This window comes from Acanthisitta chloris, unplaced genomic scaffold, assembly GCF_000695815.1.
Source record: "Acanthisitta chloris isolate BGI_N310 unplaced genomic scaffold, ASM69581v1 scaffold36897, whole genome shotgun sequence".
Classification (NCBI taxonomy): domain Eukaryota; kingdom Metazoa; phylum Chordata; class Aves; order Passeriformes; family Acanthisittidae; genus Acanthisitta; species Acanthisitta chloris.
Genome location: NW_008682682.1, coordinates 4,760 through 24,068, shown reverse-complemented (window position 1 = coordinate 24,068; position 19,309 = coordinate 4,760). Strand labels below are relative to the sequence as shown.

At 43.5% G+C, this 19,309-nt stretch overlaps 2 protein-coding genes across 2 annotated transcripts in view; one reads left to right on the top strand and one right to left on the bottom strand.

Moving 5' to 3' along the window:
* Positions 1 to 6,419, top strand: part of GUSB (glucuronidase, beta) — a gene marked incomplete at its 5' end in the record, with an annotated part of 10,215 nt that extends 3,796 nt beyond the window's left edge. The window contains 6 exons of the mRNA XM_009078620.1: positions 494 to 672; positions 1,079 to 1,225; positions 2,254 to 2,338; positions 4,063 to 4,239; positions 4,827 to 4,962; positions 6,201 to 6,419. Of these exons, the coding sequence (XP_009076868.1) occupies positions 494 to 672; positions 1,079 to 1,225; positions 2,254 to 2,338; positions 4,063 to 4,239; positions 4,827 to 4,962; positions 6,201 to 6,358 (882 nt within the window). The remainder of the gene's footprint in view (positions 1 to 493; positions 673 to 1,078; positions 1,226 to 2,253; positions 2,339 to 4,062; positions 4,240 to 4,826; positions 4,963 to 6,200) is intronic.
* Positions 6,420 to 11,768: 5,349 nt separating this feature from the next.
* On the bottom strand, positions 11,769 to 13,505 carry VKORC1L1 (vitamin K epoxide reductase complex, subunit 1-like 1; the record flags this gene model as incomplete). Its single annotated transcript, XM_009078619.1, has 2 exons — positions 11,769 to 12,722; positions 13,396 to 13,505. Coding segments are annotated over 2 exons (337 nt in total), but the record flags the coding sequence as incomplete, so codon positions are not given.
* Between the last annotated feature and the right edge of the window lie 5,804 nt (positions 13,506 to 19,309).

Genomic DNA, 19,309 nt, shown 5'->3' with positions numbered 1-19,309 from the left:
TCTGCCACATCCCTGGAAGTGTTCCAGGCCAGGTTGGATGGGGCTTGGAGCAACCTGGGCTAGTGGAAGGTGTCCCTGCCCATGACAGGGGCTGGAAATAGATGGGCTTTAAGGTCCCTCCAGCCCAAACCCCTGTGACTGTGACAGCTGTCAGGTTCCCTGCCCTGGGCAGTGTGAGCTGTGAGGCTCAGCCCAGCCACAGGGAGGCCCTGTCTGTTTGCCTCAGGGCAGTGCCAGGAGCTGAGCTGCTCTCAGGGCAGTGAGCACTGAGACTGCTGTGACACCATCCCCTCTGCCCCTCCAACAGCCAGGGCTGAGCGTGCCTGTGGCAGTGCCCTCCCTCAGGATGGCAAACCCTGCTCCCAGAGGTGCTGTGGTCAGCTCGGTGTGCTGGGCTGGAGATGGAGTGAGCAGGGAAGCTGTGCCTGGCTAAGGGGTGGGGAGAAGCCCCAGCAGTGTGGGCTAAGGGGGAGATTTCTCTCTCTGCCCCCAGATCCGTGGCAAAGGCCTCGACTGGCCCCTGATTGTGAAGGACTTCAACCTGCTGCGCTGGCTGGGGGCAAACTCCTTCCGCACCAGCCACTACCCTTACGCCGAGGAGATCATGGACCTGTGCGACGCCTACGGCATCGTGGTCATCGACGAGTGCCCGGGAGTGGGCATCAGACTGCCGTAAGGAACAGCTCAGCAGACCCTGCCCCTTGTTCCTCTGTTCCTCTCTGAGCCATTTCAAAACTGTCTCACTCCCACCCCACAGTGCCCGTTGTCCTGATAATGGAAGTACTTTGCTCCATTTAGAAATCCTCCCGTTGCGCCACGTGTGCCCAGTGAGGTTGGGCAACTTGCAGGGCATTTTGCCACATGGTGATCACGTCATGGCTTAATTAATGAGCCCAAACCATGGCCCTGAACTGTGCAGCAAGCTTTGGGGAAATAGGGCAGAAGCCACTCTCAGTATCAAGGCTCAGCTGTGCTTATACACCCCAGTGGCTTGAGTTTTTACAGGGGGAAAAAAAAGGCAAAGGGGATGGATTTTACACTCTCACCTCACCGGGTCTCACTTCCTTTTGTCTTTAAGCGAGAGCTTTGGGAACAAGTCCTTGCAGCATCACCTGGCTGTGATGGAGGAGCTGATCCGCAGGGATAAGAATAGACCATCAGTTGTGATGTGGTCAGTGGCCAACGAGCCAGCATCAGAGCTGCCCCCAGCAGCTTACTACTTCAAGTAAGTGCATCTCCTTGTGCAGAGAGCTGAGGCTTGAGTCTTGGCAGATGGGGCATCTTCTTCCTTTGGGATGGCACAGAAGTAGGAAAGAGAGGGCAGGCATCTTCTGAACCCTGGAACAGTACCTGCAGATGCAAACTGAAAGTGTAACTGCTCTATGTGTTGAACTGATGCTCAGAACTGCACAACTGTCTCAACCTGTTGGTTTTGAACCAGTAAGGTTCTGCAAAATTACCAGGAGTTCATTGGGTCTGAGCATCAGTTCTTGAGCTAAGGATCAAGCAATAGCAGGCCTGATGGGAACAGGGTATTCCTTGTTACCAGTGGAAGATGAGTGCTACATTCTTTGAGAATCACAGCAAAGCTGTAAAATAATTGCCCTTCAGTTCTGAAGACAAAGTGCTTCAGTTAGTGCTAGTTATTTGTTCTTCAGGGGATTGACACACCCCACTCCAAAGCTTCAAGTCCCTTCAGACCCCTTGGTTTTACTTTTAAGGAGATTTAAGCTTTGGCTAGCCAAGAGGCAGCTCTGTAATGGGGCAGCACTGTCCCTGGTAGCTGTAGGTGCACTCAGAGATAACTGAAGTTTCATTTATCAGTGTTCCACCACCCTCCTGCAGTGCCAAGGTAGCAGCAGAGTTTGACCCTCCCATTCTGTCGCATCTCCCTCACTCAGGGTTTCCTCAGAAGGCACAGGGCAAGGACACTGTGCTCTTGCAGGAACACAGCCCAAGAATTGTTCAGAAACTTTCCATTACCCTTCTTACACTTTTCTCCTCAAACTCACTGTCCTTCTTCTAAGCTGCTGGCACCAACAGACAAATTCATGTGCCTGTGCTTGGTTGTGCTTCCACTCTGCTCTTCTCAGGAGGGAGAGCAACCAATTTGTGACAGATAACCTCTTTAATGAAAACCCCTGATAAACCAGGAGCAGCTCTGCCTGGGGGGGTGGAAGGACAGAGCCTGGGGAAATGGGGCTGTGCTTCTCCATGCTGTTGTTGAACTCTTGCTTTACTGTTTGCAAACAGGACAGTGATAGCTCACACTAAAGCTCTCGATCCCTCCAGACCAGTAACCTTTGTGACAGATGCTAATTACGCTCTTGATCATGGTGTAAGTTTACTTCATTTTCTAGCTTTTTTTTTTCCAATTCATACATTATATTTTCTCTTCTTGCCACTTGTTTTACAGTCCTTTTCCCCCACCACCTCCCTGACTGTACTGGAGATATTTAACAGGGAAAGGCAGAAAAAACCTTACATTTTTGTTTCTAGTACAGAGCACCTTATCCTGTAGTCATAGTCCAGCTAGAAAAAAAAGAGTATCTGTAAGAGAGAACAGTTCTTTGTTTGCAGGATTATACCCCTGGATTCCATTAATATTGTCATGCTTTGCTCTTGCATTGATTGTGTTTACTAATGCTCAGGATTTTCACTTGCAATTAAGCCAAAGCTTAAACCTCTTTAAAATGTAACAACCCTCGTGGAAGTCTAAAGGAAGGAAGCTTTGCTGTAATTCCTGCTTTAAACTCCTCTAGATCTCCTTTGGCAGATGTCTGTTTATGTTGAATAATCCAAAAGCTCTTCCAGCTTCATAATTAAAGTCCTAGAGCTGTATAAACAGCCAAAAGGCATTTTTCTTCCATGTCTGTGCCTTTGGCCACCTTTGAACCAAGGATCTTTAACACATACATTTGTTTCCAGGGTAGTTCCTGTGTAATTTTTCATTTTTCCAGATGGCTTGTAACACTTGTCACTATTGTACAATAAACACTTCTAGCAGGCAAGTTTGTATGTCCCTGGTACTACCACATGTCCCTGCTACACTTGGCATTTCTTCTTCCATGTCTGTGCCTTTGGCCACCTTTGAACCAAGGATCTTTAACACATACATTTGTTTCCAGGGTAGTTCCTGTGTAATTTTTCATTTTTCCAGATGGCTTGTAACACTTGTCACTATTGTACAATAAACACTTCTAGCAGGCAAGTTTGTATGTCCCTGGTACTACCACATGTCCCTGCTACACTTGGCATTTCTTTGAAGCTTGGAATGGCTGTCTGTAACTCCAAGGTCTGTTCCTCCCCACCCCAGGAAAACAAAACTTGATGCCCTTAGGTTTCAAAGAGCCCAGCAGGGATCTGCTCTTGGATGTTCCCATTGCATCAGGCACATACACACCAACTCTGACATCCCATCCCTGCAAGATGCTCTGACAGGAGGAGCACAGGAAAACAACCCCAAAGAATCTCATACACTGATGTGATATTAGAACTTTTTTCTTTTATTACAAAACATGTTAAGAGAACATTGAACAAGTTACATACAGCATCACTTTATCTTTTGTGGGCTTTGTGCCCTTTTATCATACTGTCCATGTGGTAGAAATGGCATATAACTTGCAGAATGCTTAGTCTTAGTATTGCACCATCGATGCACAAATTTAGTTGCTAGTCAAAATATTTGACCAACTTGATAATCACATTCCAATACTCAAAAAGTACATGGAAATGTACCAGCACACCAGAGACATCTTGGAAACTCAAAAACTTCTAACAAACCTGAGGATTAAATGGGCTGATCTTGTCTAACTCTTTGCTGTGACTTCCTAAGTCTGTGTGAAAAACACCAAATTAATATGCTGTTAGCTTATTAAATTTATCCTGATTTTTTTTTTGGAAAAGATAGCATGTTGGGAGGGCCTGAGTGATAGGGGAGAGGATTTCATTCTATGTGTAATGGACCTGGATGCCATTAAATGAGCCCCAAGGTTAAGCTTTTGAGAGAAGGTTGTGTATGTTGAGGTCTGTGACAGAACACTCTCACCTTGGTTTTTCTAGGCTCCCTATGTGGATGTGATTTGTGTAAACAGCTACTACTCCTGGTACCACGACCCAGGACATCTGGAAGTGATTCCACTACAACTCACAGCACAGTTTGAAAACTGGTATAAAACCTACCAAAAACCCATTATCCAGAGTGAATACGGAGCAGACTCAGTGCCTGGACTTCACAGTGTAAGTGTTGGAGATATCCCAGGTGGAAAAGCACTGCTGTTCTTACAGATCACCAAAATTTAACTGGGAGAGAGGGGATGAGCCTGACTTTGTTGGGAGATATATTAGCTGTGAGTGGCTGAAAGATCCTGCTCCACTGGGATCAGTGAGCTTTGCCACTTACAAAGGTTAGGGTCTACACCTAGAGGAGATTTTAGCTTTGACTAAGAGCACTGAGCACTCTGAAATCTGTGCTTTGGCAGTTGTAGAAAATGCTTAGCTGGAAGAGGCAACAGTGGAGACTGGACAGTGATGTCCTGGTGCTCTCCCTTGGGAGGGAGTGGCACTCCTGTCCCTGTCCTGACAAAGACCACCCCAGCCTCCCCCTAGGAATACCTGGCATAGTTTGTAGGTGGTGTGTGCCCCTGGCAATATCAGTAGTTGCTAATTGTCCCTGAACAGCCATTGTTAAAGCAGCAGCAAAGAACAGACCAAGCAACAGTTTGTCTTCAGGGAGCAGGACCTCAGTACATGGGAAGCTAACGTGGAGCCTTTGCTGGGATTAACTGTCACCTGCATTCAAGGCCACCTCTTTTCCCTGGCTGTAGGATCCACCTCTGATGTTCAGTGAGGAGTACCAGAAAGCTATGCTAAGGGAGTACCACTCTGTGTTTGACAAGAAGAGGAAAGAGTATGTGATTGGGGAGCTCATATGGAATTTTGCTGATTTCATGACTAATCAAGGTAAGCTTCTATTTATATTCTAAACAACCTCCATCTTCCCTGCATGTTTAGAGTGGTTTATGCCACACAAACAATATGGTGCTGTAGGGTAGGACAAAAGGGCTCCCTGTTTACCAGAGCTTAGCTGGTTTCATGACAAAGTGCAGCATGGCAGAGCCAAGAGGGAAGGTCCTGCCTCAAAGCATCCTCTCTGCAGCCTGAGCTCCCACATGTCCCACCTGCAGAGATGCTCCCAGAACATGAGACAATGCACTAGAGCAGAACACAAGGGAAGCTTGTGAGCAGACCCAGACTGCTCCTGTTTCTTGGCCATCCTCAATTCAGAGCTTCAGTCAGCTGTTAGAGAAGTGTCTCACTTGCTTCCTATTTCACCTACAACTGTCCTCAGTAACAGAGCACCTGAAATAATGCATTATTAACTTGGTAGAGGTTTAGCAATAGAGGAGCAGATGCCACAGTGGCAGACAACTGTCTGTCATGACACTCCATCCACTATTAATAAGTGATAAGTGCAGTCACAAAGTCTGGGGCATTCCTTAGTCTACAGTGCAGATAGTCACACAGAAACTAATCCATGACAACTCAGGGGACCTAGTAAGGAACCAGTTCTGGATTATCCTTAGTGGTGTTTCTCTGCCTGCAGATAACCATCCATAGAGCACCAACACAGGCATTAGAAAGCTCAGTCAGCTCAGTGGTCAGAAAAGTAGTGTCAGCTTCAAACAGGAGGATGGGGAAAACATAGACAAGTTCACAAACACAACTGCAGTTCCAGTCTCTCTACATGTTACAATCCTCTTTTCTACTTTCCTATGAAAACTAAAATAGGCAAAAAGGACACAGACACCACTAAAGGACAGCACAGTCAAATAGTTAGTCATCAGCATTTTCACCATCAAATTGGGAGGTGGAACCAATGGCAGGAAAGTCTGTTGTAAATGTAATACTGATCAAGTTAATGGGCACACCCCAATTAAGTGGCATTAACTTACCAGCTGTAAATACAAGGAATTGCAGCTGTAAATACAAGGAATTGCAGCTGCATTGCTGTTACACCCATTAATCTTGCCAAGGTGACACAGGTAGAAGTTCCCTGTTGTACCTGACTGTGTGTCAAAGAAAGTGCATAGGTCTTTTCCACCTAACCTGATTCAGCACATACATTGTAAAACTCACAGTAGGGGATATAAGAGCATGGTATATATATATACTTCCTTTATTTTATAACTTCTCTCCAGGGACCACACGTGTTTTGGGGAACAAGAAAGGAATATTTACCCGCCAGCGACAGCCGAAATCAGCTGCATTTGTTCTTAGAGAAAGATACTGGAAGATTGCAAATGAATCAAGCTGTCTTCCTCCTGTAATAACATCACATTCCCTCTTTCTAAAATGAAATCCAATGGCATAGTGGCTGGCTACTGTGCTGAACCTGTCATTAAATTTCTGTTTAAATACTATTTATGCCTGACTCAAGTCTTGCAAGTCTAATGCAATTTCTAGACCACCTGAAGTAGTTACTATGGTGCCAAGCAGATCAGAAACACCAGTTTCCTCTGCTCAGCCTTGTCTGTAGGCTTCCTGTTTCCAGGTAGTAAAACAAATATTCAGAGTTTCAAGGAGCTGAAGTTAGAGATCCTGACTGAGGTATCTGTTTATGGCAAAAAAAAAAAAACCCAAAAAACCAACAAATATTACATGACACAAATCAATACTGAAGACTCAAAAAACTCTTAAGTTACTCTAAATGAACATCACATCCCTCTAATGTAGGTTTTCCAGTTAAACTCCCCTAACAGTTACACTACTCAGATCACAGCAAAGTGTCCACAGAGGAGCAGAGTTTATACAGCTCTCTTGCCTGACAGGATGTGTGTGAGAACTCCTGAGCATTCACAGCATTCAGGAAGTGTATGAACCCCTGTGAGGATACCCAACATACTCCAGCACAGTATGGAATTCATACTACAGCAGCAAGGTGGACTAGGGTAGGTAGGTATGACATCACCTGAACTGCAGAACTGTTTATTTTACTCACAGTACCAAAACTGCCACTGTTAACACAGTTTTACCTTCCAGGAGGGAAGGGTTTCCTTCATATTCACTGTCACTGTGTCCTACAGGAATAGCAGTATGAGGGTAAGTTTATTCTAAACCTTTCTGCTAGTGGCCTGAACACTCTGGTGTTGGGCCAAGTGTAAATTCACAGGGTGTAGTGACATCCCTGTCAGGCTGCACACCAGGCTTAGGGGACTGTCAGTCCAGGCTTTAGGCTGTGATAGATTGCACTAATACTCTCAGAAGAGCTCAGAATACTTAGTCTGCAAACACAGCAACATCTCAGGGGTGTCCCAAGAGCAGCATCACGTGGGGCAAAACTGGAGGCTGCCCAGGGAATTTGGAAACTTGGTTCAATTATGTAGTTCCATTACTCTGATTCACAGATTCTGTGTGAAACTGTTGCTATGACTTCCTTTTCTGCCTCTGGCTCTTCTGTTAGTGTCTTGGGAAAGTGACCAAAATCTGATCATATAAGAGCAAATATTTTCTTTACGTTGTGTGGTAGCCAAATTCTGTTCCCTTTAGAGGTGGTACATTAGAACCCAACACCACCTCCCACCCTGGCACAGGCAGAATGAGGACAGAGATGTTTACTGCAGACTTCAAAACAATTTTCCTTTGAGTTTTTAAGGGAAAAGAAGAAACATATTATCAACATTCTTCACACTGTGTTAGGTCTAGATTTTCTACATAACTGAACCCCCAGAACACAGAACTCTATGCACAGGAAAAAGCCACTTGCTCAAAAGTACCATGGGATAAGTAATCAGCATATTTAAGCCACTACCAGTGTTTGAAACTCATTTTAACTTCTCCATGTCTACACATCATTTTTAAAACAGATCATTTTCTTCTCCATTTCAACAGCCACGACATAGCAACAGCCACAGCAAAACACAGATAAGGATTTGGCATTGCTCCCTTGTTACACCCCAGGGCTCAGATCCCTGCAGTGACACAGGGCCTGGGGCTGCAGGAGAGGAAGCTGCAACTCCAGTCAGTCCAACAAAACAGACACAGTGCAATACCCACAAGTATAGCAAGCACACAGTTGAGTTAGTTCCTGCTTGTTCTGAACAGCTCAGTGCAATCCTCAACCCATTCTGCCTACCCAGCCCTTCCCCAGCAGCTCCCTCCCACCCCCAAATCCAGCAACACATACAGCAGTTTCCAGGTACTTTGTGATCTTGGAGTGGGTCCAAGCAGACCTAAGGAACCAAAAAAGCAGGAAGTGATAAAAATCACACAAAATGGGGTCATATTTTTTTTTTGCACGTTGCTTAAAGAACTGTAAACAGTTAAAGCCTCAAGTCAACACTGCTCAGCCTTTACACCCCTGTGTGCACACAATGTTCAGTGAGACAGGATGGAGCTGCAGGAACTCTGTGAACTGGGATCTGTGGGGAATCAAGTGCTTCAACTGTTCTACTGCTAACACACACACACAAAATGTCTTCGCAAAAAAAACCAACCACAACTTAGTAACAGTTCTAGAAACAGAATTACAGTACTGACGTTAAAAAACAGTTTCTAAGGCTCAGACTGAGTCCAAAAAGGCCTCTGAGTGGGTTCATTCAAGCTCTTATGTTTGCACTGCATGAATGCAGCATAAGAATGATTGCAGCAAGACGTCCACAGGTCATTTCTACATTTATTTTCTTTTTATACCAAAAAAGTTATGTGCAACAAATAGAATTCATACATATTTACATTATTTTACCTGTTAGCAAAATTGTATCCTAAACCTCCAGTAGAGAATCTCTCAGCCTATGTCGATGAAAGGAACATCTGCCCAATGACTCCGTTTCAATGGGTGTTTAATTGGGAGTTTAAAGCACTAGGAATAAATAGTTGATGGAACATACTATACAGAACAAACACCTAATATTTAGGCCATGCTTAATACAGTTTTATGGTAACAGAATACTTCATCTTTTCTGGACCAGTTTTGTCTAGATCATGTTTAAACACCGTTGGCAGAACCAAAGCCATTCAATCTCTGACTTTAGTATCAATTAGGAGCATCGAGTGCTGCCTGAAGCACCTCACCAACCTTCAGGAACAATGGAGAGACTCTGTACAGCAGAAGACAAACATGCACTACAGTATGCAGAAACCTCCTCACGAGAGATCTGGTGTCACTTGAGATACCAAAGGTGGTCAGGAATGTTTCGCTGGCCTCAGCGCTGCGAACGCTTTACAGTAAGAAACTTCCAACAACATTCATTTCCTAGACGAGACCTGAATGCTTCGTTGGCCTTAAGAGTAGCAAGTACCTTACAGTAAGAGGATTTCAGGAATGTTTAATTCCTAAGCAGGTTTTGGGATGAGGTTCTTTTGCCCTTCCAATCTGCCTCTCCCTGTGCAACTTCTGAGAGCCAAAGAGGGGGAGGAAGAGCCCAAATTTAGGAGCACTGTTTGTATATAGTGATATTTTCCCCTCTGTTCTCATGAGTGTTGAGGAGCTGGGTAACACCTCCCTGTCCCTTGCCAGCCCAGCTATTATTTACCTGCAGTTACCCATGCTCCTGTATCCTTGAGATTGCTCAGAATTTGCTTTGGGAAATCAGTATCAGCACATCAGCCTGGGCTGGGGACAGGGAGGGGGGCAGTTGCACCAAACACTCCTCTGATTCCGTCACATCACAACCAGAGCCATTTTACTGGAAGAAAGATGCTGTTCCTGTCATTGGGAGCAACGAGGAAAGAGTCAAAGAACTGAAAGCAAATAGGTCCAAATTTCTACTGCTAAGATTATTTTGCCCTTTATTCAGGCCAACTGCATTTCTGAAGCACAAGAGAGAAGAGTTAGGGTCGTTTCTAGCAAATCACTTCCAGTAAAAAGTAACTGCAAGAAAAGCACACAGGACAGGAGAGTTCACAATTAAGGATCAGATTCGCAAGTTCGTGCACAAAGTGTAGCTGCAAATTCTTGCAGAGACCAATCTCCAGTTCCATTTGATCCCTATGTGCACACAAACAAGGACTGCAGACACTGCTGAAAATCTGGCCCTAAACATTTTTACTAAACAAACTGAATTGACAGACTATGCCCACACAAACAAGCACAAGACACAGTGAAATTAGTCAACACCAAATACTTTCAGCTGATGGGGCTTTTTTCCTTTTTTTTTTTTCCTTTTTTTTTTTTTTTGGTGTGCACCACACCCAGAGATTGGCCCTAGTACTCAGTGGTTATACTTGTCTCCATGGCTGTTTGCTCTGAGATATCAGCACTGCCACTGACCCTTTCAGGCAGCACATGTTCACCTCTTCCTTGGATGAGAAAAGATGTCTTAGTGTAGATCACAGGAATGCATCAAAATAAATCCATACAACATATTCAACAGTGATACTGCCTCAAGGCTTGTATGAGAACAAAGTCAAGCCTTGAGGGACCAATTTAACATCATTCATTCCCCTCATAGCAAAGTTCAAGGCATTTGAGAGACACAACTAAACATCAAGACAAGCTTTAACTATACTCTGGTCAATACAAAACGCATTTAATGAGTTGTTGTCTAAAACTCAGACAGGAGGGACAAGTAATTTAGTGTTACATGCAACAGATGTTACTCATACCACAGAACTCTATACATATAAGCAGTTTCCACCTACATCCTTGATACAAACCAGAGAATTACTTCAGTAGTAATTTCAATACTACTTTGTGAATTCAATCTAAAAGTTCTATTTGCCCTAAGGAAACACTGCAGGTTTCACAGTCAAGTTTATCCTCAGCAACTTAGTGTTTATAACCCACTTAGCCATACAGCCAAGTGTCCCTCTGACATTCATGTTTAAGAAAAAAAAAAAAAAACAACCCTAAAAGCAGTTAAACTTTAAATAAATGGGTATGCAGTTGGAATTCTTCATTTTCAGAAGTTGACAAGGGCAAAAAGCAGCACAGCACCAATTACAGAAAGTAGCTGAACCTACACATTTTGGTGTCACAGAGTCTGAAACACAAATGTTTTACTTTTTCCAATCACATCAACCTTGTTCACTAAGCTGAAACAATATTGCTACCACTTCTCAATCTAAAAACTAAACCAGATCTCTTAATACTCTTCTATCCCCAACAAGTTTGCTGGGAATTTTGTTTGTTTGTTTGCTCATTTTTAAAGCAAGGACACTTCTGCCTGCCAAGTTCAACACAAACTATTTGGTTTAAGATTTTAAGACAGAAGGCACTTTGAACATTCAGCCTTAGAATACTGAGTGTAGAAACAACATGTACAATTTTGTTCCTTTGTTTCAATCTGCAGTTGGAATTTTTTTTTCCCCAATTAGTTATTAGAAAGAGCAATGATAGCACTATATCACATTTCATTCTCAGGAGCACATTTACTTACTTATCCCACTTAAACAGGTTGACCTTCCAAGGGATCTTGTATGTGTCAGGCCTAAAGTTCATCTCCCAATATAGCACAAACCAAAGATCCTGACGAAGATCAATTAAGGAACTGCTTTTTCAGTGCACTACTTGGTTATCCTGCTCAGTCAGTGGTTTCCACTGCAAATTGCAATTCTATACTGCAGCATTCATAGAACATCAAACACGAGTAACACTGGCTGACCACAGTTTAAAAAAGAAACAGCTCTGCATGGAAATGGAGTCCTTTCAAAGAACACTTTGATACACCAACCCCCAATCTGCATATAATATCCTGGTGGCAACTTTCCATTGACCACATGAAGCTGTTTGCATTCTGTACAGAAATTAATGAGGTTGTGGTTTTAATGAACATACTTCAGGTTTCAGCTTTAATTCCATTTTCATTACTGGAGACAAAAAAAGAAAGAAGAAATGGATCAAACCCCAACCATCATTGTTGTGAAAGCACTAGAGTGAGCGCAGCAACTCCGTGTTCTCTTTAGAGGTCACTTCTTCCATCGTGTCAGTTGAGTGTTAGCTGAGCCCTCTGACAGCTCCTTGGCTACCAGAACTGATTGTACAGTGAGTTCTCCAGGGATGGAACCAATAGTTCTAGTTTTATTTACAGTATAAGTCCTAGTCAAATCTAAGTCCATCAGCTAAAAAAAAAAAAGGTAATACACATACTGTAAACATGGCAACATTAAATATGGTGATGCTAATCTAGAATATTTAATGTCATGATCACATCTTGTTATACCTGAATTTATGTACAGGATATTTTATAGCGAGTGTTACCCACTTCACAGGTGGAGGGGGAAGAGAGAGTCTAGGTTTTGCTGTGGCTACAACTCCTTCAAAGTAAAGTTAAAGCTTGTCTTTGATTGTATTAGAGCTTTCTTTCATAACCACATTGAAATCGAAGATTAGCACGCAAAAAAAATAAAATTATCTGGGGCCCCTTAAAATTTATAATTAAAAATTCAGTTACGATTCTCAGGGAAAGTGTCTGATATGGAGAATAAAAAATTACTGCAAAATAAACTTAATGGAAGTTGGGTCTTCAGACTGTCAGTCAAAAGTTCAAACAGGTGTTATTCCTGTTTGGGTTGGAGTTGCCGTTTCCAGGCCTCGTTCAAATAAACTAATCGTTTGTAGTTGATGATAAAGAGAATGAAGTTCAGCAAATATGTGATGACGCAGACAATGCAAAATTCCTTCAGCACGAAGTACAGAATGTATGCCAAGTACAATGACCCTACTACAGACACTATGGAGGATGTCATGAGGATTAGAGCTGCTACTGCACTTGCTGTCATACCTGCAACAAGAGAGAGAAAGTTACTACTGCTGCTCTCATCCCCTTCCACACAAAGCAAAAAGCCTAAGCACTCTAATTCCAGCTGGAGGCTACTCAGCAAGTCAGTATGACATAAAAATCTGTGTAAAATACCATGAGTTCAAGGTGGCTGACAAATCACTATCTGGAGGGAGCATCTAGGTCTGACAGTCCTAGGATTAGCCATCGTCCGTATTCCTGAGTTATGGGAAAGTTACAGGTTGGTCAAGTTTTGTCTGTCAACATTAGCAGCCTTAGAGCAGACTATGCAGTTAAGAGGAAATAAGTATACATTACATTTCATGCACTTTTTTTGCCTGCTATCTCTCTTACTCCTGCACAACTCAGAAATTCCATTTTTATTTCCTCTCTTTTCTATCATGCAATCCAATGCTAAATATACTGAAGTGAAAATACCAGCACACAAACTGTCTTGACACTTCTATTATTAATAGTATCAGAGCAGGAGAAAATGCAATTACTCCTGTTATCAGTTGGGTTTTTAAGCCCTTTGGACAGATGCATCATTAGACTGGAGCTAAAAAGAAAGATATAAAAATCACAAGCAGTTATCTGGCTCCTGGCAGATCGTGCACTTCTCTTTCACCACCAGACCTGCTTTATACTTGAGGTTCTAAACTGAATTCATACTTACCAAGTAGCATTTGTAGTATATAAAACACGAGTCCAAAAACACTGTTTGACTGATTTAGTGCACTGTCCTTCCCAAAGATGGAACCCAACAGACCGAATCCTCGACCCCATCTGTAAAACAGGGAAACTAATTAACTCGTGCTTGGGCACCTATTGCTTTACATCAGAATTTTCAGTTCATCACTGCTGGGAAAAGAGAGAGACCTATGTTCTGACAGGACCACTCGAGCCCTACATGAAGTTATCCTGGAAAACCAAGGAGCTTGCAACAGGGGGAGCACTAGGTACAGCTTTATCCCACACGTTGCTGATCAAAGTTGTTTGACACACCAGAAAGCAGCGAGTTCACACAGCTGCAGCTGCACCAAACACCACCTCTGCTTCCCAGGGCTGCAGCTGGAAGCTGTTTTGTCAAATTAACACTTCCTTCCCCCACTGACAGCTTTAGCAGTTCTCTCTCCCACAGCAGCACATGGATACATGGTCACTACCCAGCTGAGGGTAAGGATTTGCTCCCAGCTCTGCCAGTGCTCACCTCGCTGGCATCAGCAAGTGAATCAGAACATATGTTTGCACTTCAGCTGCTCTGATCAGTCTAACACCTTAGGAGGAACCCAAATCTGTCCAGCAGACAAGCTGGGGATGGCACCACCACAAGGGCCACAGAGCTCGTTTGTGAGAGCTCTTGCACAGTGACACTTTGAACCAACACCTGAATTCCCCACCAAGTGACTTTCAACTTTCTAGTGCTAAGGCAGAAAGCAGCACAAGCCCTACAAAACTGCTGCTGCAATAAGGAGGGAAAAAGATTAAATTAGCAAACGTGTTTGTGCTAGAAACCATTACCCGATGCCCTAAGGCACATCACACCATTATTTGCAAAAGCAAAGTGAGGACCACATTTATTAGTGTCACTTGAACAGAAGTTAACACTACTTCAACAGGGAACTGAACTCATCTGCCAGCACTACTTTGGAGCATAAGCCAAGCACTACAGCAGTGTAAGGTGAGGTTCACATGATCAGGTTAGCTGTCACACAGCTGTGTGAAAAAGTGCCATTCCCCACTCCTGTTGCAGCAGAAAATGTGCTACATTTATGCCCAGAAAAGTGCAGTTTCCAGAGAGTTTTTTGCACTAGAGGCAATGGGTCTATGAAAGCAAGACACAGCACGGGTTTGCTCTCTGCACACAGCAGGAACATTGCTGGTGTAACTCACCACACAGACCAGTGAGAGGCCACCACATGACAAGCAGATTCCTCACAGAAAAAGGCACCACAATAAGTACAATTTAGCACCATCTCCAAACACTTGACAGTCTCCCACCATCTGTGCAGTATTTGCAAAGCGTGTTCAAATTAATAAGTTTAACTGCAGCCAGTTACTAAGTTTGAATCAAATATTACACCCAAGTCTTGTGCTCTTCTCCCCAAGCAACTGAGCAGAGAATTGGGATCTGATTCCTAGAAAGCAACTTTACTGCATAAACAGCAAAAAAATCAAATATACTTTCAACAAGTTTGGTCTCAAATCTTGTAAAAGACTGAAGTGAAATATATGCACTAATACAAAGCTTCAAGGCAGCACAGAACAGACCAACATGTGCCTCACCAGGGGACAGTGCCTCGGCCCCCCAGAGCTGTCAGGGTCAGGCACACACCCTGGGAGGAGCAGTGCAGAACTGCCTGACTCCCTGCACTCATCCCAGGACAAGCCTGAGGGTGGAAGATCTGGAAAAGCAGCTGGAGGGAGAGAGGAGTGCAGCACTCCCAGCGAAGGGAGCCACACCACGAGGGAGGGATTTCAAAAAGACCATCCACCATGCAGCAATACATAAGCAAACAGTATAAAGAGCACTGCAAATTCCAAGGCATCTCAGTTATGATGATATTTTCCTCCCACATGTTGAGTGTTACTGGATTTGAAGTGAGAACTGTTTATTTTTCAGCCTTTTTCTTATAAGATGTTCACAGTACATAACACTTGTGTTGTCCAGTTACCCAGAGCAGTATGAAAGAGCCAAACAAATATATTCAAGGTGTCAGTTTGCATTTAATACTCTATTTTTCTGTATTACCACATTAATAGATGGTTCAGCTTACTATCCACAGGTGCAATTTATAGTTCTCGTGTCCAAGTGAGACTTCTCTGTAGGGTGACACTAAACTATCTGAACATACTCAGCTTTCCTTGCCAAGAGACTGAACAGTACAGCTCAAAGTCTGTGGTTCAGCATCACTCCAAATAACCACAGGGTGCTGATCTTTCCTCTCCCTGCCCTACCTGTGTGCTCTCACTTCCCATGCTCATGAGATCCTGCCGAGCCCGAGAGCAAACTCAAGCTTAAAACAACAGAAACTTCACTCTGTCCCTACAGCTGCTCTGCAGGAGAGTAAAGTGTTGCTGGAGGAAGATAAGGAGTTCAGCCCTTCCTGTCTGAGTCCTCCAGTGATCTGTTCAGAGCTGCAAGGTCAGAGCACGGTGAAAGCTTTTTCCACATGTAATAGTTCATTAAGTATCTCGCTGGCCTTGTAGCAGCTTTAAGCACATCAATATTAAATTTCAGCCCAAGGAGTACAGCTCTAATCTCACATCTCACTCCCCAAGCTTGAAGACAGCTAAGCAGCCTGGGTTTGAAGATGAAGCCTTGTAAGGTCTGAAGTGTGAACAACTTTTCTGCAGCAAACTGAAATGCAAAGTATTTAGACTTTGTATATTTCTATTTCCATCTCATTTTTCTACTGAAGAGGTGAAATCAGCTCCTAATTTTATTGAGGAGGTCCTAAGCCCCACTAAAATGCACAGTGAACCAAGAAACTTTGCCAGAAATTGGAGTAAGGATAAAAACTCAGTAGAATAATTTCCTTCTCACCCCAAAATCAGGTAAATCACACTTGAGCTATAACTCTGAAAGTCTAAAAACAATCTGGCCAACAAATAGCAAGAAGAAAGTCCTAATAACAGGATAAGCTCCAAGAAATAAAACATCACTGAGAAGGGCTATGGACAGCTCAGAAGTCCTTAATGACCTTGCCTTTCTTACAGAGTTTAGAAGAACTGCTGTTAACTTGGATCAATTTTTTTGGATACAGAGTGCTAAGGAAAATGAACTTGCTCTAATTAAGAGTTACTTGCACAGCAAGATAAAAGTATAGCCAAATATCACCAGATTTATCCTGGTACTGACTTGTGGCTCTCATCCCTGAAGAGCCAAGTGTTCCCTTGGCTCTTGGCTTGGGAGAGCCACTTTGCTCTCACTCCGTGTGACTCAGAGCACTATGACAAGCACATGCCAAACCTACTTTCACCACACCCCAGTTTCACTCCTATTAAAAAAAAAAAACCAACAAACTGAACTACAAGGAAGTTTTCAAATAAACCTCTAAGATATCTTTGTGTATGTTTCAAGTAAGAATCTCCCTCTCTGTTCAAGAGGACAACCTGCTTCACTCCCCACCTGCAGGTACAGCTCTGAATGCTCTTTAAACAGTGATGGAAGAAATCCAGGACAAAGCAGTTAGAGCTGTTCATGTAGTTTCCCAACATCCAAAAAATCTCAGAATCATAGAATCTAGGGGTTGGAATGGACCTTACAGATCATCTAGTCCCAACCCCTGCCCTGGGCAGGGACACCTCACTAGATCAGGTTGCTCAAGGTTCATCCAGCCTGGCCTTGAACACCACCAGGGTTGGGGCAGCCACCACATCCCTGGGCAACCTGGGACAGTGTCTCACCACCCTCACAGGGAAAAACTTTTTTCCCCACGTCCAATCTAGATTTTCCCTCCTTCAGTTTGAACCCATTACCCCTTGTCCTGTCACTGCAGTTCCTAACACAGAGTCCCCCTCTGGCTCCTTGTAGGCCCTTCAGATAGTGAAAAGTTGCTCTGAGGTCTCTACTGTCTTCTCTCCTCCAGGCTGAACAGCCCCAATCCCTCAGCCTGTCCTCATAGGGGAGGTGCTCCATGAACACTACAGTGATTTTCAGTCCAATGTGCATTACATTTTGTCAAAAGGAGATCTTGAGAGTTATTATCCACCCTCTAAACAGTGTCCCTTTTAGTCTGAGATGTTTCGCTGCTGCATTTTTACAAGTTTAAAGCAGTATTTATGTGCAATCACCACTTCCTAACAGGAAGACAAGAACTGAGGTCACTGTGATCCACAAGTGACATTTCTCCAATAAAATCTTCCACTGTTTAATCATTCTCTCTTTTGCCCAATTATGAACATCCCCTGTGTCCCAGAACAGCATACTATGGGGTACACTTTGACTCTAAACATCTGACTGGAGCAGAGCAAATGCCACTGGCAGAAAGGGAACCAAGAGAATGATAAAAAGATTCTATTTTCAGAGGACTGTAAGTAAGAGCTCAAGTTTTGTTTCCTGAGCAGTAGTAGGTTACTTAAAGCCTCTCATTTCAGGATTATTTCTCACCCCAGAAGCATTATTTCTTTATCAACAGCAAACACCATTAGCACTTTGTAACCCTGAGGAAACAATAAACATGATTTTCTTAAAAAAAAAAAAGCAAAAACAAACCCCTGCAATTACCAAGTGATGTGCACATTTCCTCAGGCATTACTGGCCTTGTGAGATAAGCTATGGTCCAGAGTGGAAGCTGTGAGAGGGAGCAGAGCTGGCCTGGCTCACACACTGCCCTCAGTGAAAAGCTCCTATAAAGGTCAAAGGATCTGGAGCACGTTAATACTTGGAAATGTTAAGAAACTTTGGTTGCAACTTCTTTCCAGCTTCACTAGGGGATTTTTGGATTAAACCTAATTCATGGTTTCAAGGTCGCTTAGGCCACTCTAACAGTTTTAATAAATTAAGTCAAAGCTTTCAATTAGAAGCCACAAGAAAGGAGATTAAAAATTCCCATTTGTAAACTTGCCAGGAGTACTCAAAAATTTTGATGCACTTGATTTCATGCTTAAATCTATTAGCAGTGTTTAGCATAAACAAAGGAGATTTTCTTCTCTATATCCTCCAGCTCTACATCAGAACCAGCCAGTAAAAATCTCAGTGCCTAGATCAAGCAGGCAGTGGTTAATTATTTTATAGCAGCCTTTGCAGAAGCACTGGCTATTTGAGCTACAATACAACAGCACTGTATTCCCTCCACATAATCTCCTCTATTAAGCTATCAGAAACGAAGCTGAGTTTGAACTATAGGCACTTGATTAAAATTTACTTTGCATCAGGCAAAGTAATTGTCAGCCCTATTGCTAATTCCAGCCAAGCTAGAAATGATATAGTCATGAGAAGCAAAAATACATGTGTAAGCACTGCGAGGATGTAAAATAAAAGACTGTAGCTGGGGCACTGCTGTGTTTTATACATGTTGTACTAGTCTGGAGTATTAAATCATCAATCTTCTACTAAAAAGAAGGGGCAAAACTCACCCCACAATCAGCTTCTGCAGCTGTAGGAGCAACTTTAGAACTAACAAAGCTGGTTTCTGCAAGCATTCCTGAAACACCTTCCTTCCCCAGCCCATGGAATGACCTCCAGATCCTCCCAGCTCACACCCTCCAGCCCCTGCTTGCTGCCTCCCCAGCCAAGCCCATTATCACCAGTTCTGAGTGCTGTTTGCTCACATGCTGCTGTCCTGGCTGGCACAGCCAGTGGCACACAGAGCCTTGGCTCACAGGGAAGGGCTTCCCTTCAGCACAGGCATTCTGAGAGTCTTCTGGCACTGAATTTGTCTAGGCTGATTCCTTCCTGCCCAGTCAATAAACCAGAGATCTTCAAACCTTCCCTCAGTCAGCAAAACCCAACGAATCCAGAGTGACTGAAGCCCCATGACACCTTTGGCTAACATCTGGCAATCCTCAGACACAACCACCCATGTTCAATCACAGGACAGATCGTAGCTGAGTTCAGGGGGCAACACTTCCATGTCAACTATTTC